This window comes from Rhincodon typus, chromosome 7 (genome assembly GCF_021869965.1).
Source record: "Rhincodon typus isolate 14 chromosome 7, sRhiTyp1.1, whole genome shotgun sequence".
Classification (NCBI taxonomy): Eukaryota; Metazoa; Chordata; class Chondrichthyes; order Orectolobiformes; family Rhincodontidae; genus Rhincodon; species Rhincodon typus.
This window is the reverse complement of record NC_063338.1, coordinates 45,763,635-45,790,339: the sequence shown is the minus strand read 5'-3', so window position 1 is coordinate 45,790,339 and position 26,705 is coordinate 45,763,635. Positions and strand designations below refer to the sequence as shown.

At 37.6% G+C, this 26,705-nt stretch overlaps 2 protein-coding genes across 4 annotated transcripts in view; one reads left to right on the top strand and one right to left on the bottom strand.

The window, feature by feature from the left end:
- LOC109937212 (cytoplasmic dynein 1 intermediate chain 2-like) overlaps nucleotides 1-23,898 on the top strand; it is a 76,852-nt gene extending 52,954 nt beyond the window's left edge. Inside the window, exons 6-16 of the mRNA XM_020535815.2 lie at nucleotides 1,699-1,782; nucleotides 7,606-7,768; nucleotides 7,860-7,959; nucleotides 10,568-10,693; nucleotides 15,995-16,141; nucleotides 16,345-16,458; nucleotides 19,433-19,566; nucleotides 21,786-21,930; nucleotides 22,193-22,333; nucleotides 22,487-22,612; nucleotides 23,002-23,898. Of these exons, the coding sequence (XP_020391404.1) occupies nucleotides 1,699-1,782; nucleotides 7,606-7,768; nucleotides 7,860-7,959; nucleotides 10,568-10,693; nucleotides 15,995-16,141; nucleotides 16,345-16,458; nucleotides 19,433-19,566; nucleotides 21,786-21,930; nucleotides 22,193-22,333; nucleotides 22,487-22,612; nucleotides 23,002-23,103 (1,382 nt within the window). The 3' untranslated portion in view covers nucleotides 23,104-23,898. The remainder of the gene's footprint in view (nucleotides 1-1,698; nucleotides 1,783-7,605; nucleotides 7,769-7,859; nucleotides 7,960-10,567; nucleotides 10,694-15,994; nucleotides 16,142-16,344; nucleotides 16,459-19,432; nucleotides 19,567-21,785; nucleotides 21,931-22,192; nucleotides 22,334-22,486; nucleotides 22,613-23,001) is intronic.
- A 310-nt stretch (nucleotides 23,899-24,208) lies between these two features.
- Nucleotides 24,209-26,705, bottom strand: part of slc25a12 (solute carrier family 25 member 12) — a 123,097-nt gene continuing 120,600 nt past the window's right edge. For all 3 annotated transcript variants that reach the window (XM_048598562.1, XM_048598561.1, XM_048598563.1), the window contains exon 18: nucleotides 24,209-26,101. In XM_048598562.1, the coding sequence (XP_048454519.1) occupies nucleotides 25,897-26,101 (205 nt within the window). In that variant the 3' untranslated portion in view covers nucleotides 24,209-25,896. The remainder of the gene's footprint in view (nucleotides 26,102-26,705) is intronic.

The following is a 26,705-nucleotide window of genomic DNA, read 5'->3' as shown; positions in this document are numbered from 1 at the left end:
CCAATGGTTTATCTCCCCCATACTTTTATTCCTTCCCTCATTTGAACTTGGCACTGGAAGTAAGCCAGAGATTATACTTTTGATGTTCTGTTTTTAAACCTTCCTCAAAACATTAGCCTGGGATCTGGATTGATAGTCCAATGATGTTGTCACTACATCACCACCTCTCCTTATATTTGGATACTTAAAATAATTCATTTGTTTAACTCAGTAGACTTAACGATCTGTGACAATCTAGTATTTTACTGAACAGAAAACAATTGGAACCATAGGATTATTGAGAACTTTATTGTTTTGTAACTTTGGAAAATGAGCCATAACATTTTTAAGAGTTCATCACATCTGTTTTGTATGTCGAAGTATTGTCAAAGAGGCATTTTGTGACTGCTTTTCAGTGCCAGTACTAAATTGATCAGAAAACCAGGACGTTTTGAGACGTTATTATAGGTCTACATTAAAAGTTGTCTTGTATCGTTAAGTTGGCTAGCTTAGTGTTCACTATCTTTTATCTCTGAATGATCAGAATTACCCCACCAGCACTAAACTGGACAAGCCATATAAGTACAGTGGCGACAAGAGCAGGTGAGGGCTCAGAATCTTGGAATGAGTAACTCACCTCCTGATCCCTCAAAGCTTATCCACCATTTACAAGGCACAAGACAAAACTGCATTGGAATACTCTCCACTTGCCTGAATGAATGCAGCTCCAACACTCCAGAAACTTTACACCATCGAAGGCAAAGTAGCCCTTTTCGTCAACTCTCTGCACCGAATCTTACTAACGACACTGCGTGCTATCTACAAGATGCATTACAAAACTCCTCAGACAAGACTTTCCAAGCCTGCTATTACTTCAATCTTGAAGGACAAAGGCAGCAGATAGTTAGAACACTACCCCTCCCCTGCGAATTCTCCTCCAAGCCACTCCCCATCCTGACATGGAAGTATATTTGCCGTTCCTTCAGTGTCATTGGGTCAAAATCCTGTAACACCCTCCTTAACAGCATTGTGGCAGCTAACCACCAACTTCTCAAGGGTAGCTAGGGATGGGCATAATGCTTGTCCCAAGAGTGAATTTAAAGAAAACCAATTGAAATGATTTATATTAGTCTTAGTTAATTATGCTGCTTTAGTAATGAATGATGTTTCTGCTCAGAATGTCAAGGTATGAACTATAAAAGTTGAAAAGTTAATATGTTTGAAAACTAAATGGTTCTTCTGTGTATTTTTTTAAAGGATAAGAATTTAAATATTTTCTGGTGTGAATATTATAAGTGGAATCGCTAAGTGTATTGTGAAATTTAGTTTTCCTGGTAAGAGCCCTCTGGTGTTAAGGCTATAAGCACTGAGCAAAGTAAAAAGCAGTTAAATGTCAGTACCTCTGACAATAGTAATGTCAAGAAATGATTGTCATGCCGTTTTCAAGATAGAAGCCATTAGTTATTTCCTCATTGCCCTGACATTGATGGCCTGAAGATTGCAAGTAGCAATTCAGACAGCTGTGAAATAATTTACTCCTTCTTCATCTTTAGTAATGAATAACATTTCTTTAGCTAATTAAAGTCAACATGTTAATAGCTTCTGAAGGGGAACGTTTGTTACAGATACTTCAGAATGAAAATGTTGTGCTTAAATGTAAGGTGTTTCAGTTTATCTGTAAGGTTGCAACACTAATCTTGCTAAACTGTTATTTTGCAGCTGAAGAGGAGGAGGAAGATATTGTACCTAAGCAAGCAATTGAACCGGAACCAGAACAAGTACAAAAAGAAGAAGTTAAGGAAGGTATTTGGCAGTGAAAATTCATTCTGAAGAACTTAAAATAATAACCTGATTATAAAAGCATACTTTGTATGTTTAGTTGCGTGACTCGGTGTCGAAATGACCATTTTGCACCAAGACAACCACTTGACTATCAAGTTTCTAATACTTCTGTTTCAACAATAACAATTTAAATTTATAACAGTTCCGTTAACATAATGAAATGTTTCAAATCACTTCATAGGAACAACGTATAACTCTAAGCCACACTAGAGGTATTAAGTCAAATGACCCAAATCTTCAGTCAAGAGGAAATGTTTAAGGGGTGTCTTAAAGGCTTAAAGTGAGGGGGTGAGGCAAAGAGATGAAGGGATTGAATTCTGGAGCTTGGTGCCTAGTCTCAGCACCAATATGAAGCATTGAGAATGTTTATGAGATTGGAATGTAAAAAGCAGAGATATCTCAGAGCACATGTCTTAGGCTGAATGGCCTACTCTCCTACATCTTGTGGTTTTGTGGGATTGGAAGAGATAACAAAGATAGGGAGGAGCAAGGCAACAAATGGATTTGAAAACAAGTTGAAAATTCTAATGTTAAGGTGTTGCTTGAGAAAGAGCCATAGCTGGTCAGTGGGCACAGAGTTAATAGGGAAACAGGACTTGGTGCAAGTTGAGTCGCAATCATGACAAGTTATATGTTCTTAAGCCTGCAGTGAATGGAATGTGAGAGATCAACCAGGAATGTGTTGGAATGACTGAACATAGTAGTAACAAAGGCATGAGGGTTTCAACAGCAGATGGGTTGAGATGAGTGAAATTGGATGACATTACAGAAGTGGAAATGCACAATGATAGCAATGGCACGAGCATTAATTCAGAAGCTCATCTTTGGATCAAAGATGACAACGTGTTTGTGAGCAAACTGGCTAGGTCTCAGACTGACCTCAGGGTGAAGGGTGGAGTTGTTTGCCAGGAGATGGAGATTGGAGTGGGGATCAAAAACAATGGCTTCAGTCTTCCTAATATTTAATTGGAGGAAAGTTCTCCTCATCCAGTTCTGATGTCTGATAAGTAATTTGATAGTTTTGTAGCGGTGGAAGAGTCCAAAGAGGTGATTCTGTGGTAAAATTAGGTATTTTCAGCATAAATGTGAAAACTAATGCTGTGTATTTGGTGAAGTCATTGAGGGTAAATAAGATGGGGACTCACGATAGATCTTGGAAGTTTAATTTGAAGTCATTAACAAATAGATCTAAGTGTTTTCTATTACCATTCTGTATATATTTTAAATAGTACCAAATTGCAGATCTCTATTACTGTGTAGTTTAATTATTTAGATTCACTTCAATATCCTCAGCTTTTCTTTGAGGTCAAACTGACTTCAAGTTACCTAGCATTGGAAATTTGGAACCAAGTGAACACACTGATAATTTTACCCTAGGCATTATTGAGGAGCAAAGAAGGCGGCACAGTAGCTCAGTGGTTAACACTGCTGCCTCACAGTGCCAGGGACCCAGGTTTGATTCCAGCCTTGGGTGACGGTCTGTGTGGAGTTTGCACATTCTCCCCGTGTCTGCGTGCCTTTCCTCTGGGTGCTCCAAAGATGTGCAGGTTACGTGGATTGGCCATGCCAAAATTGCCCATAGTGTCCAGGGATGTGCAGGCTAGGTGGGTTAGCCATGGTAAATGCAGGGATACAGGGATAGGGTAGGGGGGTGTATCTGGGAGGGATACTTTTCAGAGGATCAGTGTCGACTTGATGATGGGCTGAATGGCCTGCTTCCATACAGTAGGGATTCTATGATTCTGTGATATAAATCTTCCAGTTTAGCTCCACTACACCTTGAAAGCTATTGTTGCCATGGAGAGGTTTGTTTTAACTTGCTGTTTTCCCAGCCTGACTCTTGGCTCTCTGGGCTTCATTAAACCAGATACACTCCCTTACAGAGAATGTATGGAGCCCAGACGGAACAGATAGGAAAGATCTATTATGTTGAAGAGAGAAGTCAGTGACCAGGGTATTTAGCTTTAATGTAGTTGAGAAAAGCATGTAAGCAGAATTGAGAATAAATGCATTTTATTCAGAGTGGTTTAGGGTCTAGATCTCACTGTCTGAATGACTGGAAGAGGCAGGAACCCTAATCACATTAAAAAAAATGGTACAGATAGTAGGAACTGCCGATGCTGGAGAATCTGAGATAACAAGTTGTAGAGCTGGATGAGCACAGCAGGCCAAGCAGCATCAGAGGAGCAGGAAAGCTGGCGTTTCAGGTCTAGACCCTTCTTCAGAAAAGCTCATCTGATGCTGCTTGGCTTGCTGTGTTCATCCAGCTCTACACCTTGTTATCTAAAAAAAATTGAAGTGCTTTGGATGAAGAACTTGAAACTAGGATTAGGCTGGATGGTTACTAATGGCTAGTCAAGAGACAGAATCATAGATTAATTATGTCACAAGGAGGCCATTGGCCCTTCATGCCCACGTTGGTTCTTTACAAAAGCAATTCTTTCAGTACCACCTTAACCCTGTAACCCTGAAATTATTCACTTTTCAGATTTTTATCAACTTTATTGTTGAAAGCCACAATTGAATTTGCCTCCACCATATTCTTATGCATAACATTAAGATTCTAAACACTTGCTGAAATAGAAGATCATCCTCAAGTCACCGTTGCTTCTTTTGCCGGTCATCTTAAGTTGGTATCCTTTGGTTCACAATTTTGTGAACAGCGTCTTTTAATACTCTGAGGTTTTGGAGATTTTAAAAACCTCAATCAAATCTCCTCGCAATTTTCGATTTTATAAGAATACTCTCTCTTCTCCAATCTGTTCAGATAATTCAAGTTCTTTTTATTCCTGGAACCCCTCTTGTAAATCTTTTCAGCAGTCTCTCTAAAATCTTCACTTCCATTTAAAATATGGTGTCTATAATTAGATGCACTGCCCTATTTGTAAATGAATCAGTATTTCATAAATTTTTGTCATAATCTCCTTTGGATTCTGTGCCTGTCTTTGTACAGCGCCAGGAACCCGGATTCGATTCCACCCTTGGGCGACTGTCTGTGTGGAGTTTGCACAATTTCCCTGTGTCTGCAAGGGTTTCCTCCGGGTGCTCCGGTTTCCTCCCACAGTCCAAAGATGTGCAGGCTAGGTGGATTAGCTATGCTAAATTGCCCATAGTGTTCGGGGATGTGTAGATTAGGTGGATTATAGGGGGATGGGTCTGGGTGGGATGCTCTGAGGGTCGATGTGGACTTATTGGGCCGAAGGGCCTGTTTCCACACTGTAGGGATTCTGTGATCTATGATCTATGATTCTATAAACTCTTGTTCCCAACTATCTTTTCAACTATTTCTCAACCTGCCCTGCTACTTTTAACAACTGTGCACATAAACTTCCAGTTGTTCCTGCAACCCTTTTACAATTATATTCTTTAGATTATGTTGCCTGTCCTCATTCTTTGCTTGTCAGCAAATTTTTCCTGCTCTTACTCCATCCTTATTTTTCTTTACTGTACCATTTCCGATGTATGCATTTATAACACATATGTACACACACACACTTCTCTATTATATATGCACTCTATACTTAGAATTCTAAATGTGGTCTGTCTCAGTGAATGTAAATGCTTTGTACAATTTTGGAGACTTTGAAGCTAATGTGCATTAATGTCAGCTATAATAAACAGTGGATTCTGTGCTTGCTATTCTGTAGGCAGTGATTTGTGCTTATATATGTTGCTGTCATTCTCAGCAGACTTGCATATTCCAAATATATGAATTAAGAGCACGAGTAGGCCATTGAGCCTCTACAGCCTGCTGTGTCATTTAATGAGATTGTATCTGATCTGTTTGTAACCTGTTTGGATTAGGTCCAAATTCTTGGACTGTGCATGAGCTGTGCATTAAACTTTGGATAGAGGATGGATCACATAATACCCACACTTCTTGATACTGCTTTTGTTGCAAAAGTGCTAACAGATCTTATTAATCAAAAGGGCTGGCTCAGTGCTGCCCTTATTAACCAAAAGCTCTGGTTCAGGGATAATACTCTTGCAGCTGTCAGAAGTTTTGGATTCAGAGGACCTGAACACTTGGCTTAACTTTATTGTCATGTTGTGCACTCAGGAAAAAAATATACTTACTTTTCACAGCATCGTGACACCCCAAAGTGCTTCACAGGGCAAGTAAGTAATTCAAAGTGTCATTATTGGAAAAGTCTGAAACTGCGTGTAGTGTGATAATGATCACCTCATCTGATTGTGAAATTAGTTGGAGAACTTCCCAGCTTTTCTTTGAAATAAAGGATTAGGGTGCTGTTTTTTGGAGGTGACATAGAATAAGGCTCTTAATTTTTTTTTCTTTATTCATTCATGGAATGAGGGCATTGCTGGTTAGGCAGCATTTATTGCCCATCCCCAATTGCCCAGAGGGCAGTTAAGAGTTATCCACATTGCTGTGGGTCTGGAGTCACATATAGACCAGACTAGGTAAGGAAGACAGTTTACTTCCCTAAAGGACATTAGTGAACCTGATGGGATTTTCCGACAATCGACAATGGATTCACAGTCATCGTTAGATTCTTAATTCCAGATATTTTATTAAATTCATATTCCACCATCTGCCATGGCAGGATTCAAACCTGGGTCCCCAGAACATTATCTGGGCTTCTGGATTAACAGTCCAGTGATAATACCACTAGGCCATTACTTTCCCTTACCCTTAATGGTAGAGATGGATTTAAAGATCCTTTGCACTGTTCAAAAAAAGAATAATTTTCTGTTTGCCAATTCAGTAAAGCAGATTACTTGTGGTCATTTACCTCACTGCTGTTTACTACTTAACTAATTTGCTACCCGGATAACAAATTGCTACATTTTTTAAACTTAATTGACTGTGTATCTCTTTGGAACATTCTGAGGTTGTGAAAGCACTGTACAGTTTTTATTTCATTCTTTTGCCTCTCCCTCCATCTCAGGGTTTCATGCTGATTTGATTTGCTTCAACTGTTGCCTTATGTAAGATGAACTAACATCAAAATGAAGAATGGAGCCAGAGACACTATTGGACTTTTCGGGTTAATAACACACCATATATTAGTTTTCTGTAAAAAAAAGTATTTTAGTTTGATTAATTAAAGATTAATTTGACATTCTATATAGAGAAAAATATTTTAGATAATGAGGAAATGAATTCATTGATCAAGTAAAATATGAGGGCATAGATAAGGTGAATACCAAAGATCTTGCCCTGGGGTGGGGGAGTTCAAAACTGGGAGGCATATTTTTGAACTGAGAGAAGAAAGGTCCCTTTTAGATCTGAGGGGCAACTTTTTCACACACAGGTTGGTTCATATGTGGAATGAACTGCCAGAGGAAATGGTAGATGCAGGTACATTTACAACATTTAAAAGACATTTGGATAGGTGCATGAATAGGAAAGGTTTGGAGGGATATGGGCCAGATGCAGGCAAGTGGAACTAGTTTAGTTTGGGAAACTTGGTTGGCATGGATGAGTTGGACCAAAGGGTCTTTTTCCGTGCTGTATGACTTTTATGACATGCAAATGAAATGAATGTTGTATGTATTTTTATTTCTGAATGAGGAAGGTATTTTTAAAAAAATCAGGACTGCCCTTTCTTTATCAATTAGTAGTTGACTGTTTTGAATGTCAGCAAGAAATTATACTCGACATTGTGGCCAAATGCTTAAATGTTACACTAATGGGCAATTTGCATCTTTAATGGAAATTGGATTGAATCGGTGGTTGAGTGAAGACGTAAAGTACCTTTCTGAATTGAATGTTTAAAGCAAATTTAAAGTAACAAAGATTTCTTCACCTTGTTTCATCAGGTGCACCACGTGAGCTTACAGAAGAGGAAAGACAGCAAATTATTCATTCTGATGAATTCCTCACATTCTTTGATCACAGCACCAGAATAATTGAACGAGCTCTTGCAGAACATAAAGATCTCTTTTTTGACTACAGTGGCAAGGATTTAGAAGAAAAAGAGGGGTATTATTCATTGTTTAATTTTATTTATTTCGACAAGACTGTTGCTGAACAACTGAACAGCATTTTTGACTTGCACTTCATTTCTTAACAGAGAACTTCAAGGTGGAGCTAAACTTTCTGTAAACAGACAGTTTTTTGATGAGCGTTGGTCAAAACATCGTGTTGTTACATGCATGGATTGGTCACCTCAGGTAAAGTTGTTTATTTTGTTTCTGTGTTAGGGTTTTTTTCCCACCTTGTCTTCATTGACCTTTTTCTCTTTATACACTTGTTGATCAGTTTGTATGTTCTCCGTACTCTTGTACTCTATTGTCCCCCCCACTTTAATCAATTCCTTTGCACTCCTTTGCTGAATCTAAACTGCTCCTAGCCCTCAAGTCTGCTGCATTTTTTTTTGGCCAACTTGTAAGTCTGTTCTTTGGATCTAATACTATCCTTAATTTCTTTTGTTAAGGCCACATTTATGGTTTTATTTTGTGCCAGAAAGGAATGAATAATCGATGCAGTTCCTCCATACACTCTTTAAAAGTTACAAATGCCTTTCCACTCATCCCCTTAACCAATGTTTCCCAATTTATCATAGACAGCTCTTGCCTCATACCATCATAGTTCTTTCAATTAGATTCAGGACCCTAGTCTCAGAATCAACTATACCACGTTCCATCTTAATGAAGAATTCTATTATATTTATGGTCACTCTTCTCCAAAAGGGCCTTGCACAACTAAGTTGCCAATTATTCTTTTCTCACTACACTTTATCCAGTCTAGGATGCCCTATTCTCTTGATGGCCATTTAACGTATTGATTCAGAAAATCACCTTGTACATAATCCAGGAATTCCTCTTCTGTGGCATTGTTACGGATTTGATTTTCCCAATCTGTATTCAGGTTAATGTCTCTCACAATGACATCTCTACTTTTGTTGCAGACACCTCTGATTTCCTGTTTACTGTCTTCTTCTGGTTATCCATATAACCACACTATCGTTTTCTGCCCCTTGGTGTTTCTAAGCTGTACCCATACAGATTCCGCTTCATCTAATATCCTTCCTCACTATTGCCCCACCTCTTTTTCCTCTTTGTCTGTCCTTCCTAAAAACTAATCTTGGTATTCAGTTCCTATCTCTGCTCACCCTGCAGCCATGTCTCCATAATTCCAGCTATATTGTACATGTTTATATCTATGTTTGCACAAATAATTCATCCACCTTATTGTGAATGTTCTGCACCTAAGGCCTTGTCTTTTTAATATTCTTTGTCTCATTTGCATTATTTTGCACTGTTGACCTGGTTGATTCTTGCCCTTGAATTCTCTATCGCTTTTCTTATTATCCATTCTGTATTTTGTTTTTGACCTTGTTTCCCTCCCTCTTGTTTCCCTGTATGGGTTCCCACCTCCCGGCTATTCTAGTTTAAATCCTCCCCAACTGTTAGAGCAAATACTCCCCCTTGGACATCAGTTTTGATCCTGCTCCAGTGCTCCAGCTTGTGTTGTTTCACCACTTCCTAACTCCCTATATTGTACTTTTAGGACATCATCCCTTATTTTTCCCTGTGTTGGTACTGATGTGTTCTATGACCATTGGCTGCTCACCCCTTCACTCCAGAATGTCCTGTTGCTGCTCTAAAACATTCTTGACTCTAGCACCCAGGAGGCAACAGACCATCATGGAATCTTGTTTGTGGCAAGAGACACTGTCTGGGAAGAGTGGCTTGTAGTGGCATCACAATACAATTGAATCCCCTATTGTAGCTTTTACAGGCTTATTCCTCCTCTTCCATGCAGTAGGCCAACTGTGGTGAGAAAACAAAATTAGCTGTTGCTATTTCCTCTGAGAGGTCATTCTCCCCAAACAGTATCCATAGCTGTCTTTCCTTGACTTATCCCATTTAAGTTAGATACTAGTTAATGATAGCTAGGGAAGTCAGGTTGAACATGTTGGTAGAAAAATTGCTGGCCCTTAAAACCATACAACTACTGGAGTTCACATGTATGCATTCGGTCATAGATTACATACTTCTCCCAGATGTCCACTGTTAATGTTTTACTTTTGCAGTCTTAGTCTTGGTATGGAAACCCTTGAAGAAGCTATGTATTAAATACAGTGTGACTGAGTCCTTATAAATGTATTAAGTTCATAATTAATGCTAAAAACTTTTCTGATTCTGAAAACTAATTTACAGTTAGAAAATATCGTTTTATATATCATAACAATCTCCCAATAAATGAACACATTGGTTAAGCTTATGATATATTTTAGCCTCTACCTTAATCCAAAAGTAGAATTATGCAGATACTGGATTTCTGAAATAAAAACAGAAAATGCTAAAAATACTCAACAAGCCTGGTTGCATTTATGGAGAGACAAACAGTGTTTTACGTTAGAGATTGAGCCTGAACCAATGCAGCATATTCTACAGGAGATCTGTGTGAATTAGGCATAAATGTTGTGCATCCTCAGTCGGTCAGATTGAAGAATTCTGCCTGAGACACACAGAGTCTAAATCAGGAAAGAGCTGTACAGAAAAATGAGTGGTTGTAGTCCATCATTTAAATATTATGTGTTTAACTTGCAGTTTTAACATTTAAATCTCATCACTATCCTTAGTAATGAACTGTTTTTATTTCACCAAACCCCTCACTGATTCTGTCAAGATTCTAAATTTGCAGATATGCAACAGTTTGCAGCCTCATCTGTTTGCAATAGTGGTTGATGTACAACTAATAGCATAGTATAGCTGTGTCTCAGGCAGCCTACTCTTCCTGTTAATGTTTCTTTTCTGATTTTGCTGTCAACAGTATCCAGAACTTCTTGTTGCTTCATATAATAACAATGAAGATGTTCCTCATGAGCCAGATGGTGTAGCTCTTGTGTGGAACATGAAATTTAAAAAAACGACTCCAGAATATGTCTTCCATTGCCAGGTACAGTATGAGTTCTTGTTCAGCCAAAGCCATTGTTTAATTCAATTAGAAATGTAGACCATTGCTTAAGACTTTCTCATGCTTGTCAACTTAATGATTTAATCACTCTAGCATATACATTAATTTTCAACATGTGTGTTGGTGATAGTGTTACATATTTGCTTTGTGTCATATGCTAGCTGTAAGGGATTTTGTAACAATGGATTAGATTAATGCATTCACAAATAGATGTCACCTATCCCAGTGTTAGTTGCATTGCTGAAAAATCCAGCTTCAACAAAAAAGTTATTTTCTAATCTCATCAATATTCAGCTGGTAGGGATAAGATATGAACAATGCAAGTCAATTTTTTTCTCTGTTTTGCCTTCCAGCTCAAACAGTTCTGAGAGATTGTAACTTTCTGTCTAGAAAAGCTGGTCATACCACTTTATAATAAACGTATCATGCAACCGCATTGACCATTGATTATTATTACTATTGTTATGACACAGGTAGCAAGCCAAATCAAATCAGCCTTACTATCACTGGATTTGCAACACATTTAATCAAAGCCTTCAGTGACTCTCAAAATCGTCCGATTGTTCGAACCAGACTTTATTAATAACAGATCTTGGACACTCATGTTTATAGCTTAAACAAAAATTAACAATGTATTAGTAACAATATAATTTTAGCAGAACACTGATAAACAATAAGGCAGACAAATATTTTATCTACGGTCTAAAACCCATTCTTCTTTGATCATAAACCCCCAGTAACCCAGATAGCAGACATGGCTAAGAGAAAATTTAGAAACTAAGTGAACTGTAATTTGCCAGTTCAGTAAACCATTTCAAATGATAAATACCAGACTTTCATAAAAACCTGGGAGAAACGGTTGTACACATTTAGAACTTGTTTGAATTCTGAAGTCACCGGTGAATGCAAATAATTTCAGCGGATCTTCAGAAACATTCACTTATTTTCTGCAGACTGGGATTCTTTTCTCAGAACATTTTACAATTCAGTAACACTATTGGAAACTAGAGAGCGAAGATAAAATACAGCAGCAGTCTCGGATCCTCTAAAAGCCCGGTCAGAATCATTTGTAAAATTTCTTTCCAGTCAACATTCTTTGTGATTGGCTGGCCCCACCCCCAATTGACCAATTCAGCATTCAACTAGCTGCCAGTGCTGGGCATAGCAGCAGCTTGGTGCCAAATCATCTAGTGTCCTTAGAACGGTAATTACTTTGCAGTATTTTCCAGGCCAGTTCACAACAGCAAACATCTGACTTTGTTTGCTTCTCCTTTAAAACCAGCTGCTTTTCAAAGAAAAATTCCTAACCCCAACTCTCAGTTCCAAACAAAAATAAGAGAAATAAAAGAAAAATAGTGAGGGCCCCTCACTGTATACAGTTAAGTATGCATATATTGGAATCGAAGTATTTATAATTTATGTAGGAAATAAAGCTGAAAGGATAGATGTGTTGGCAAATCTTCTCATCTCACACTTATCAAGGCAAACAGAAAATCTTACATTTCAAACAGTGGCAACAACATATCCTTAGGGAGAAGGAAATGCTGATTGGTCGGCTGATCAACTCTTTTTGACTGAAGTGGTGCTGTAATGAAAACAACGGGGAAATACAGGCTCTCCAAATTTGCGGGTAATTCAAAAAAAATGCAGAGCTTAAAATCCTTTCTTTGCAGGGAACAAGTGCTTGCTTATGTATGTATGTTGCTTCTAGTGAGTGTAAATGTATCATGTTGCAACCTTGACTGATTATCTTAAGTTAGTTAAAAGCGGATGCTGTCAATCAGGAACAAAAACAGAAGTTGCTGGAAAAGCTCAGAATATCTGGCAGCATCTGTGATGAAAAGTCAGAGTTAATGTTTCAGGTCCGGTGATGCTGCCAGACCTCCTGAGCTTTCCCAGCAACTTTTTTTTTTGATCTGAAGTTAGTTGCCAGTTGAGCCGCTAGCACAGTCAAGGTTGTTCAGCAAATGTTAGCCAATTTCAAAATTCTGTCTAACAGTGGACGTTTTGTTTTGGGTGTTGCAAATGCGAAAGGTCGTATCTGCTTATAGCCAACAACTGAAGGCATGTGCCAGCCACTTGCTGGGATGTATGGCTTATCTATCTGGCATCATGCCAGTACTAAAGTAATGTTCTAATGACCATGCAATTGAATGTAGTGTATAAATTTTGGTAATATTGTGACACTTGGTGTTTAGGTTTTAGGTCCTAATGATTGGCTGGTTGAACTACCTGGAAGCATAGGAGACCTATGATTTTTCACTGTTTTATTCATAACAGTGCCTCAGAGACACCTTGTCAACCAACCAGCACTCTCCTCTGGTATAAATTGTTCGTTCATGAGAAATTTGGCATTCTTGAGTTACTCTGATGTGTTCAAGATAAAGTGGTTAGGAAACATGCCGCTCTTTATAGCAAGATAGAAAATCATCGTTCACATTTAAGAAGTGAATTAGCAGGGTCACATATGCAAAGATTAGTATTATGCTTATACCTGTGTCCTCAGTATGGAAAGGGTTACAAGATTCTACACTTGCAGTATTTTGCTAATTTGATATTTGACCAGATCATGTAGAATCCATACTGGTGGAGTTAAGCAGTAACGAGAAGACAACATTTTGTTGGAGAGGTCTATGGCTACCTAACAGTACCTGATATGTAGGATAGGTAATAAATCAGGAGATAATAAGGCATGTTAATAAAAGGCAGTACATTAATTATAGGTGATTTTAATTATCTTACAGATTGGGAAAATAAAATTGTCATAGGTAGCCAAGACGAAGAATTCATAGGTGTATTCAGGATAGTTTCCTAGAATAATATATTCAGATCTAACCAGGATCGGGCTATTTTAGTTTCCCTTAGCAGCAGTGACCAGTAGAATTTCGCACTCGGTTGAGAACAAGAAATTTGGATCAGAAATAACTGCTAAAATTAAAACGAGTAATTACATGGGAATGAGGGCAGAATTGGTTGGAGTGGATTGAGAGAAGAATTTAGCAGAAAAGATGTTTGATGAACAATGGCAGATATTTAAAAAAGATCATGACTCATGGCAAAGATATATTCCAGTGAGGAAAGAAGATTATAGGAAAGTGTTAAACCAACAATGATTAAACAGGAAGTAAAGGACTGTATTAAATTGAAAGAAAGAAAACATACAGTGTAGCCAAGATTAGAGGTAAACCAGAGAATTGGAAAGGTTTTAAAAACCATCAAAACATGACCCAAAAAATAATGAGAAAGAAAATAAGCAATGGGGATAAAAACCGGTAGTAACAGCTTATTTAAATATATAAAAAGGAAGAAAGAGGAAACAGTGAACGTGGATTTCTCAGAGAATGAGGCTGGGGGAAATAATAATGGGGAGCCACAAAATGGCAGAAGAGTTGAACAAATACTTTGCATCACCTTCATGATAGCAGATATTAATAATGTCCCAAAAATACTAAATAATCATGGGGCTAAAGTACAGGTGGTAGTCGAGGTGGAAAAAGGAAATAAACACTAAATATCACTAGAAAAGTGTACTAGGGATACTAATGGAACTAATGGACAATAAGTTCCCTGGGCCTAATGGGTTGCATCCTGTGATTTTAAAGGAAGCAGCTGCAGGGATAGTGAATACACTGGTAGTAACTTGCAAGAATCCTTAGATTCTGGAAAAGTCTCACAGGATTAGAAAACTGCCAATGTAACACCCTTATTCAAAAAGGAGACAAAAGCCAGTTAGCTTGACATCTGTTATTGGGAATATGTTAGAATTTATTATAAAGGATGTAATAAAACTGCAGTTAGAAACACACAGTATGACAATGCAATGTTAGCATGGATGCATGAAACGGAAATCATGCCTGATAAATTTAATACAGATTTTTGAGGTAACACATGGGGAAATAAAGGGGAGCCAGTAGCTATAATACATTTGGATTTTCACAAGGCATTTGTTAAGATACTGCAGTCAAGACTACTTAATAAGATGAGCCCGTGATGTTGGGTGAGTATATTAGTGTGCGTAGAGGATTGGCTAACTAATAAAAAAAATAGATAGTTGGGATAAAAGAGGCATTTTCAGTTGGCAACCTGTAGCTAGTGGAGTGCGGCAGAGATCACTGCAGATGCCACAATTATTTGCAGTATGTTATTAATAACATAGATGAGGAAAGTGAATGTTTTATCACTACGTTTTCAAATGACATGAAAATTAGTGGGAAGGTAATAGTGAGGGTGACACAAATAGCCTACAGTTATAAATGGGTGAAATGAGTGTGCAAATACTTGGCAGGTGGAATATAATGTGGCAAAGTGATAGGTTATGCATTTTGACTGGAAGAATAGAAGAGTTGGATGTTATTTAAATGAGAAAGGCAGCAAGAAAGCTGCAACACAGAGGGATTTGCAGATTCTAGTTTGTGAATCACAAGAAACTAGCACCCAACTTTAACAGATAATAGGAAAGGCGAATGGACTGTTAGCCTTTATGCCACAGAGAATAGCGTATGAGAAAAGGTGGTTTTGCTAAAACTGTATGAGGGACTAGTCACCACAGCTAGACTACGGAGAGTAGTTTGGTCCCCTTTTCGATTGGATGATTTACCGTATTGGAGGCAGTCCATATAAAGTTCACTAAGTTGACCCTGACTATGAAGAGATTTTCTTGTGTGAGGTGGAATTAGTTGGACCTGTACAACATTGAATTTATAAGGATGAGAGGAGACTTCATTGAAATGTTAAGATTCTTAGGGGTTTGACAGGGTAGATGCAGAGAGATAGTTTCTGCTTGTGGGAGAGTCTACGAACAGAGAATACAATCTTAGACTAAGACATTTAGGACAGAGATGAGGAGGAATTTCTTCTCTCAGCATTATAGTGATTCTGTGGATTTCTTTACCACAGAGGGTTGTTGAGGCTGCGCAGTTAAGTATATTTAAGGCTGAGGCAAGCAGATTTCTAATCGTTAAGGGAATTGAGTGTTATGGGAATAAGGCAGGAAATTAGAATTGAGGATTATCAGATCAGCCATAATCACTTTTGAAGGCCAGGTGGATTTGGTGGGCCAATTGTCCTGCTCCTGCTATGGTCTGTTATTGTTTGTAAGAAATCTAGAGAAATAAATTGTGTTTAAAGTTTAATTCAAATTGGCTAATGGATGTGAGATTAAAAAGGATCTGAATGAGCATAATATTCTAGTCCTAAATGGAACTACCTAGGTAATGCAATTGAAAATTGCTGCTCTGTTCCTTTGTCTTGATAGAAGACTGAATTTATTATGTTTTGCAACAGTCATCTGTGATGTCAGCATCCTTTGCACGATTTCATCCAAATCTTGTAGTTGGAGGAACATATTCTGGCCAGATCGTGCTCTGGGATAATCGCAGTAACAAAAGGACACCAGTCCAAAGAACACCACTCTCTGCTGCTGCTCACACGGTACAGTTCAAGAATAATAACTACCTAAATTAAGATTTGAAGTGAGGACTTAAAGATCAGATATTAAAATTCATTTTTGAAAAAATTGTAAAATTAACATTTTTAAGATATTTTCCTAACTCTACATTTACTGGTAAAATGATTAAAATATTTATTATAATCAGATTGGACAAGGTATTAACCAGAAAATAATCTTCCTACAGCATCCAGTCTACTGTGTGAATGTTGTGGGTTCCCAGAATGCTCATAACCTGATCAGCGTTTCTACTGATGGGAAGATCTGCTCGTGGAGTTTGGATATGCTTTCTCAGCCACAGGTAAAGGAAATCTAATTTAAAAATGTGGATGGTTGTTACCGTTCTTTGATTTTCTGTTCATTTTTATTATGGCATATGTATTTGAATGATTTTTAAAATTAAATAGTCTTTTTATTATTTCAAAAATTATGTTGGAAAAAGATGCTCTGAATTTAGTTTTCTGCCTTTTATGTATCTCTATTATAAAACACCTAATCTCCCCTATTATAAAATCCCTAATCTCCCTTGCTCCTGACGTTTAACAACAGACAACTTGCCCTGAAATCCAAACACTGTAAGGAGCTGAATATGTTTCTGTTTTCTACTTCATGATCAAATGTGTTGAAACCACAATACGCTGTGCCACTGTTCTTCCTTTAGTTTCCTACATTTAACTACTAACTGTGCATATTTGGCTTTTTTTTGTACAGCTTATTCAGTTCTGAAAAGTATCAATTGCACAGCTGTTCAATATTTACAGTTACAGCAAAAACTACATAGCTCCCAATGTATTATCTGGTAACGTCAGAATCATGGAAAAGTTACAGGAAAACCATTCGACACATCATGGATGCACTAAATTCACCAAATATAGCTATTTGTCTGGTGCCATTCCTCTACCTTATACCTGTAGGCCTGCACATTCTTCCTTGTCAGCAAAAAGTCTGATGTCCTTTTGAATACTGAATAGAAACTCCCTCCACTGCGGTCTCAGGAGGTGCTTTCCAGACTTTAATCACTTGAAATAACAAAAAATATTCACCTCATCTCATTTTTACTTCTTTTGCCAGTTATTTTAAATCTGCAACAGAAAGCCCCAAAGAACTTCAGATGCTGAAAATCTGGCAGAAATTGCTGGAGAAACTCAGCACGTCTGGTAGCATCTGTGGAGAGAAAACAGAGTCAGTGTTTTGGGTCCTGTGACCCTCCTTCAGAACTGATACTAGCTAGGGAAGAGTGGTATTTATTCTGAAGACAAGGAGAGGGGAGGGGAAGGGAATGAGTAAATGAGAGATGGAGCCCAGAGAGAGACAACAGCAGTTAGACAGACAAAAAATTGGAAAATGATGAGCTGAGGAGAAAGAAAATCTACTGATGGGGACCATTTTGTGTGAAACTAGGTTGGCTGTGATGACAAGACCACGTGTATAGGCTAGGTAAAGGACACGGAAGAAGGTGCTCAGGCCTGAAAATTATTGAACTCAATACTGAGTCCTGAAGGCTGTTGGGTCCCCAAGCGGATATTGAGATGCTATTCTTCCAGCTTGCGCTGAGCCTCACTGGGAGCACTGCAGCAAGCCTGAGACAGAGAGGTTGGTGTGGAAAGATGGTGGTGTGCTGGGGTGTCAGGCAATTTTTGTGGACATTAACGTAGATGTTCTGCAAAGCAGTTGTCCAGTCTGTTTCATCTCCCCAGTTTCTCAGCATTTTCACAACCAGCAAGACTGCCTAATTCTACATCCATTACATTGCCATTTCCATGCATGCCTCAGCTCATCTGTTGCTGAAGTTTTCATCCATCGCGTCATTACCTCTGAACCTTATTACACTGTTCTCCTGACTGGCCATCTAATCTAGCACATTACATGAACTTGACGTCATGCAAAACTCTGCTGCCTATAATTAGACTTATTTATCCAGTACTCGTGTTTACTGACCAACATGAACTCCAGTATTAACATTGCCTCAGTCTTTAAAGTTTTTATCCTTGTTTTCAAATCATACAAACATTTAAAAAAAGGAGTAGGCCACTCAGCCCTTCAGACGTACTCCACCATTCATTATGATCATGGCTGATCATCCATTACAACAGCCTGTTCCTGCTTTTTCACCCTATCCTTTGATCCCTTTAGCTGCAAATGCTATACTGAACTCCTTGAAAGTATGCAGTGTTTTGGCCTTCTCAGCTTTCTGTGGTAGTGAATTCTACAGACTCATCACTCTCTGGGTGAAGAAATTTCTCCTCATCTCAGTCCTAAATGGTTTACCCTGTATTCTTAGACTGTGATCACTGGTTCTGGATTTCCCTGTAATCAGGAACATCCTTCCTGCATCTACCCTTCTAGTCCTATTAGAATTTTATAGGTTTCAATGAGATCCACTTCAGAACTTCTGAACTTCAGTAAATATAACTCCAACTGATTTAACTTCTCCTCATATATCAGTCCTGCTTTCCCTGGAATTAGTCTGGTAAACCTTCGCTGCACTCCCTCTATAAAAAAAAACATCTTTTCTCAGATATGGAGACCGAAACTGCACACAGTATTCCAGGCGTGGGCTCACCAAGGCCTTGTATAATTGCAGCAAGACATCTCTGTTCCTGTACTGAAATGCTCTCACTATGAAGGCTAATAAACCATTTGCCTTGTTGACTGCCTGCTGCACCTGCATCGTTACCTACAGTGCTTGGTGTATTAGGGTCTCGTTGCACACTCCACTCTCTCAATTCATAGCCATTCAGATAATAATCTGTCTTCCTCTTTTTGCTCCCAAAGTGGATAACCACATATTTATCTACATTATACTGTATCTGCCATGTATTTGCCCATTCACTCAGCTTGTCCAAATCACACTGAAGCATCTCTGAATCCTCCTCACAGCTCACCCTTCCACTCAGCTTTGTGTCATTTGCAAATCATGTTGGGTTTTTCAGTTGCACTGAACCCATTCTCCTCTGGGCTGGGAATATAGGCATCTTGCCTCTCCTCCAGTTCTGATTATGTTTACAAGCAGAGCCTGAAGATAATTCCTTTTGCTTAGCACCAAATAATTTTATTTTAAAATTTGGTAGTATCAGATGTGAATGAGGACCCTGCCCACAACATCAAAACTCTGTCTGTGCTCCTGACTTTCAGTATTTTGTTTCTGACAACACCTTATGATGTATCTTGCCTCCACGACATTTTAGAGCACAGTAACTAAACAGGTAAAATGCTTTTTCATCTTGATTCACGAAGGGAGTAATACGTCAACAAGAATGTTTTGTTTTGCACAGGACAGCATGGAGTTGATGCACAAGCAATCTAAAGCAGTGGCTGTTACTTGTATGTCCTTTCCATTGGGTGATGTCAACAATTTTGTGGTTGGTAGTGAGGAAGGTTCTATATACACAGCGTGCCGCCATGGAAGGTAAGGCAGGAAATATGTAAAGCACTTTATTTGAATTATTTCGCTGTAAAATTTCAGTGTACATTCTGCTAATAGAAAATAAGTCAGTACTGATTTTTGAAAAGTCACTGTGTCATAGAAATTTGGATGCAAACCTATTGAAAGTCTCTGCAGGGGGCTGGCACGGTTGCACAATGTTAGTACTGCTGCCTCACAGCACCAGGGACCTGGGTTCAATTATAGCCTTGGGTGACTTTTTGCATATTCTCCGTGTCTGTGTGGATGTCTGCTGTGTGCTCTGGTTTCCTCCCACAGTACAAACATGTGCAGGCTCAGTGGATTAGCCATGGTAAATGTGGGATTACAGGGGTTAGGGTAGGGTGCTTTTTGGAGGGTCAGTGCAGACTCAATGTAGGAATTCTGTGTTCTTACCAGGATTTAGTGATTTTTGAAATTGAATAATTCGATTGTGTCTAAAAGCTTTAGTGCTTATTTAAACAAATAAACTTGTTTATTTTACTGCCAAATTTTCACTTTTGGCACCCCCCTACCTCCTCCCCCCCCCCCCGCCCCCCCCCCCCCCCCGCCCCCCCCAACACACACACACACACACCCTCTCTTAGCATCTCCTTATTACTATTCCTAAATGCTCCATAATCACAATCCGAAGTATTGACTAAAAACTGAGTTGGACCATCTACAAAAATGCTATGCTCAATAGAGCAGGTCAGAGGCTGGCATTCTGAGATGAGTAGCTCAGCATCTGACTCCCCAGAAGTTCTCCACCATGTGCAAGGCTTAAATCAAGAGTGTCATGGATTGCTTTCTACGTGCTTGGAAAGGTAACTTAGCTCCATCTGAAAGAAAGGATATTCACTAACTACCTTAAACATTCACTCCTTAGGTCATCACCTCACAGCTACTACAATGTGTACCATTTACAAGGTGCAATGCAGCAATCCATTAAGGTTTCTTGACAGGCAAACCTGTAACCAAGAAACCCAAGGGAAAAATGCAGGAGAATACCATCATTTTCTTACAGTTCATGGTCTCACAAAGGGTCTCTCACATTGAATTGCATTACATGTTCAGCATGGAAACAGACTGTTCAACTAAACTGGCCTTCACTAATCTTTATTACTCAAAGCCTCCTCCCACCCTACTTCTTCAAACCATATCATCTCTCTTGTACCTATAAAGTTCCCCATTAAAAGCACCTAGGTTTTTTTGCATTGTTCCCATTCTCTTGAGTGAAGAAACTTTATCTTATTGACCTTGTTAGTGACCAGCTTCTAAATATAACCTCTAAAATTTTGGACTCCCGATAAATGGAAACTTTTTCTCTACTACTTCCATATCAATAACACTGTGCATTTTTTTAGTACCTTCCAGTGAATGTAATTCTAACCTCTCCTCATACATTAGTCAATATGTATTATTTATACATTTGTGAGATTACCAATTATATGGATGCTTTAAACAGCTTGATTGGTTTCAATACACTCCCATGGAGAAGACTGATATCTCAGACTCATTCACATTAATGAACTACAGTGTCTTAAATACAACAGAAGGAACTTGACAATCCAGAACAATTTCATTTGACTTTCAACAGTAACAAATAATTGCTTTACGTAGTGCCTTAATATAGAAAAATGTCACAAAACATATCAAAGGTATGTTAAAAGTTTGAGGATTTTAAAGTTTAGGTATGTCTAAATTTTTCCTATTCATGTACAAAGTAAGACAGGGGATTCTGTTTTGTTCACGCCAACATCTTTAAGCACTTTTTAAATAATTCCTTGGTACTACAGAACTTAAGCACCACTAAAAAGAGACACAAACTTGAAGCTTTTCAACTTGCATTCATCCGGATTGGGATGCAAGAAACCAAACTTAGGTGAAGAACAACAATTTCTACAGCAAGAGAAAAGCACTGAATGGTTGAACTGCGGTTGACATGGACATAGAGCAAGATTGTTAACTGTGAATCTTAGCTAATTTCCTTTCTGTGGTACTATTTGAAGATTAATTTTTGCATTGAGAAAGGCTGTTTGCTAAAAGAATTATTTTCAGTTGTTGTTTTTATCTCAGTGATTTTCCTCTCCCCATTAGATGAGAAAATTGAAGAATTCACATTTGTCTGAACAAGGGGATTTTCTTTTGTATTCACTTTTTAGTGTCAGTGGTACATATTTGTGAATAGTAATTTATATAATCAAAACTCTTGTTTCTTGTAGCAAGGCTGGAATTAGTGAGATTTTTGATGGTCATCAAGGACCGATCACAGGTATTCATTATCACACTGCAGCTGGACCAGCTGACTTCTCTCATCTTTTTGTCACCTCTTCCTTTGACTGGACAGTCAAACTTTGGACAACTAAGGTAGTCCACCTTCCTGGTATTAACTAATCTACATTATATGTTTGTCACAATATTCAACTTGTAGTACTTTAGACTGACACATTGATGCATGGGAGAAAACATACAAAAGTAAAAATTTCATATTAACACTTGAAATAATTTTTTAGGTATAATCTTCTGAGTGCATGACAATAATTGAATGGAATTATATGTGTATAGTTTGATTTATGGATTTTTTACATGTATAAAAATCTTAAGTTATATAAACACTATTTCCTTTCAGAATAACAAACCATTATACTCCTTTGAAGATAATTCTGATTATGTTTACGATGTTATGTGGTCACCGACCCATCCTGCCCTTTTTGCTTGTGTCGATGGAATGGGAAGACTTGATTTGTGGAATCTCAACAATGACACTGAAGTGAGTAGAATTAGGTGTAAGTGTAATGTTGTAGGACAATTCTGATCCAGTATCATATCTGGAGAAAATATTTTCTTCATACATTTTCACTTTGCGAGATAATCAAAATTCATGGCAATTATTTCAAACTTGTTTTTCTGAAATCCAAATTAGGTGCCAACTGCAAGCATTACTGTTGACAGTAATCCTGCACTAAATCGTGTGAAATGGGCTCAGACTGGAAGAGAAATAGCTGTAGGTGACTCAGAAGGGCAGATATTGATTTATGATGTAGGAGAGGTGAGTAATTCATCATGTTACTTTGTTCACTAGAATATATTGTATTTTGACATGAAAGGATTAAAATACTGACCCTTTTCAGCAGTACGAATATGAGGCTATGCCCTTCCTAAAGTAACAAGTTAAGCTTGGTCAAAATCATAAACAATATCCTCAAGAATTGAAGTTTTGATCCCTCTGTGTTCAACTTTTCCTTTATTGCTTCTCTTTTGTGGTCAATTTCAACAGGATTATAATTATTAAAAATAATTTGAACTCCAATTTTGTTCTTTCATGTAGTCGGGTGGAATATTACTAGGTCAGTGCAATCATATATTTAGAGTCCTTCCAATTGCTTCTGGCTGTATCCTCTTTGAGTTATTGAAGGTAATGTTCATTTCTTTCAACAGCAAATAGCAGTTCCTCGAAATGATGAATGGACACGATTTGCTCGAACATTGGCAGAAATAAATGCGAACAGAGCTGATGCAGAAGATGAACTTGCAGCATGAATAGCAGATTAGCGTTCAAGGCATGACCTAATTGTAGTGTAGTTCCAAATTTAATTTTATCTTTTCCAAATCAAGTTTGTAATTTTTCTATCCTTTTTCGCTGAATATAACTTGATGGCTAAATAAATCTGCTCCCCGAAACTTCTGCCACAGGTGACTGAGTCAAATGCAAGAATTGTTATTTCATCACCCAGTTATTTACTTCTCCATAATAGAGTCAATAATATCAGACAGTAACAATACAGGGAATAAAATTTGTACTTGTTACCTTTTGCTGATTACCACTATTAGTGAACAGAGGTAAAGCTATCAACTGATATAAGACTGCTCTCTTGTCATATTACAAATTGTTCAAATTACATGTGGGCAATAGAAGGGGCAGAATAACCATAGTGGTTACAACTTCTTGCTCTATTATATAAACCTTTCCTTCAAGGGTCTAAGAAACAGGAGAAACCCCTCCCACCTTAACAGAAGTCAAAAAAAAACTTGTCAAGCTGTATGTTGACCCTTGAACTGACTTGATCACTGAATGTCATTTTAATTAGGTTTGAGAGCTGTGCACTATACAGTTGAGAATCATATCCAGAAATTACCAAATTTCATTGGCCTGGTTTTTGCCATTCTCAGTAGGGCATACTTGGTATTACAGCATTTTGTCTAGTACTATTAAAATGAGGACAAAAATATTGTGCTAATTAAACTAACCAAATAGTAAAAATGACTGACTTTATAAAGTTGTGTACTAGTTTTAATGACATGTTTTACATAAATAATAAAACAAGTTAAAAGGTGTGTTCTGGTTTTCTTGTAGGAATTTTTGTGAAATTGCCAGTCAATTCCTGCATATATCTTATTACCAAGTGGTCTGTACTTTAAAGCATTCACATTTTTACTTCAAAATATTCCATTGTTGGTATTGGGAGTGCAAAGCTCCTGTGAAAGGTAGAGTAGTCTTAAATAATTGTGGTTCTCGAGACCTTACTTTGTGCAGAGGTGTACTCTCAACACACTGAAAAAGTTCAAGCATCATCTATTTGCTGCAAGTTATAAATTATTTACTATTAATTTTTAATTCCCCACAAACATACTGAAATGCAAAAGATTTCATCTGCCATATATACAGTTTAATTGTAGAAATGTCACATTAGATGTATTCCTTGTCACACAAACTGCTGGTGGTAATTTACTGGGCACACTTGAATAATGCATAAGGAAACCTTAAGTCTGTACACAATTCAGATGTAGCTTCAGTTCACTGAGAAACACCAAAACACCCAATTACAAAATCAAGAACACCTTCAGCAAATGTGCTGAAATTTACATCATAAAAAGCAAGTTTTTGAGCTAAGATTGATTTACTGATGGCCTAAAATTAGATCCAGACTTCCTGGCAATTCAGATACCAAATCTAACAGCCTCATTCTCATTAAAGAAATCAATACAATGAAAATAATTCAAACAATAATATTCTAACATTTAAAATTAACTGACATGATTTAACAAAACTTTAATCTGTACAATGTCTTTCACCAACCTTTAACTCAAGCTTATTGCACCACTTAATCATGATTTACTCAGTCCCTATGATGTCTCTGTACAGATGTACAATATGTACATGAATATCAAGTACAAGTTGTGTAAAATAATGCAACTCTTAAAATTTAAAATGAGTATTTACGTTTGATTCTTATGCCAGCTAGAAAGGTGACCCAATTCCAAAAGGAAGTATCAGTTCCCTTTGTGTGTATTACAGCTATTGATTTTAATGGGATTTTTATTGTTATAATGGTTAAAAGGCTTTTCTGCAATGCTGAGGACACATTTCAGCCAGAAGCTGATACTTATTTAACATTCATGAAAGGTATGAAAATTGTTAGGGTTGGTTGTCACTTGACTACTTTAAGTAATATAATCACTCCTGTAAGAATATCTACAAAAATCATAAGGAATTCTGCTGTATACTGAGCACATTCATCATCTTTTCAACACGTCTAATATACAGAATCTTTCTTTAGTGACATAGCATCATTAAACAAAAGTCGGGGTGGGAGGTATTTCATTATAAAACTTTCTCATGCTACAGCAGTGTTTTCATCGCAAAAACCAATTGACGTTCATTGCGGAGTGTGCATTAGCTCTGTCCACAACGGAGATTGAATCTTAATGTGCAGAAGTAAAACATTAACCAACCTGCCCATATCTACAGCTAAGTTTGATATCAATTGCATTATTGTGAAACAATTTTTGAACCCAAACAAGTTAAAATAAGTTTTCTGTACTTTAATGAATGAACAAAATAAAATGTGCGTTAAACTTTGTAACATTAGATACTTTTTCATTAATAATAAGTTTAAATGCAGCACTGTGCTAAACATTGTTTGAACTTTTTTCTGGTGCTTCATAAGCAAAAGAAGAAAAGATCAAGAAAAAGCACATCAAGAATAAAACAACTTTTTAAAGTGTCCATAGCAGTCAACACAACAAATATCAACAGTATCCAAGTCAGAAATCAACAACTGAATACATTGCTTTTTGAAACAATCATGAAACTTAAGTGGTTTTAAGTATTTATTTCTAGCTGTAGGTGGAGTTTGGTTTCATCTTTTACACATGATCTCTAAAATTATACAAGTAAATTCTGTAGCAACAATTTTCTGCAATGCAAACAATTCAAACATTTAGTATTATTACAAAAATTTAATTAGGAAATACATGATTTCAATCAAATTCCAACTGACCTCCACCTACATGCAGTTTTACACATTGCACCTCATTGCCTTGGGAGATCTTTTAAGACTTTGGAGAACCAGGTGATACTTGTGGATTGATTGAAGCCACACCTGACGATCTAAACTTAGGCAGGTAGAGGCCAAATTTGTTTTCAACACCAGCAAAAGTAGCAGCAGCTAGTTTGTATCCTCCAATATGATGAGGCGAGACTGGCGGAAGGTCGGAGATCCTTGATTTCGGTGTAGGCTCAGAACCAACAGGTTTGCTATTGAGTAAAACACAAGATTTTAGCAGTGACTTCGGTGAAAGCTACCTGCAAGAATGAGAGCAGCAAACCAATACTGTATTCATTACACATTCTTTCAGGATGAATCTCAAACAGTTGTGAAACTTTTTTAAAATGCCAATTTAGAACAGGTGAATAGGAATGATCTCTCTCAGAGTCAAACTGATTTTTAAAATTACATCCCATGCTCTCAAACCATTCTGCATTGGTCTACTTCTGCACTGTGAAACTACTCTTCATTTTGCCAGACAGGTAAAGAAAAATAATGGGAGCAAATAGCATGACATTCTTTTAACTCTAGAACCTGGCACTGAAGGGAACAGGATTCAAAATGCCCAGGAGCAGAACCGAACGTTAAAAATTAGTAGACTTATAGGTCAACCATCTGCTAGAATCAACAACTTTTTGAATACGCTTACTTAGTTTGTTGTCACACTGTACCAGGTTTCAACTGTTGTGATTATGCGGGAAAGTATAAGCATTTTTTAAAAATTATTTCTTCATGGAATGAAGATGTCACTTGCTGTGCAAGCACTGATTGCCCTAGAAAAGGTGGTCATAAGGACACTCAAAGTGCAAGTAG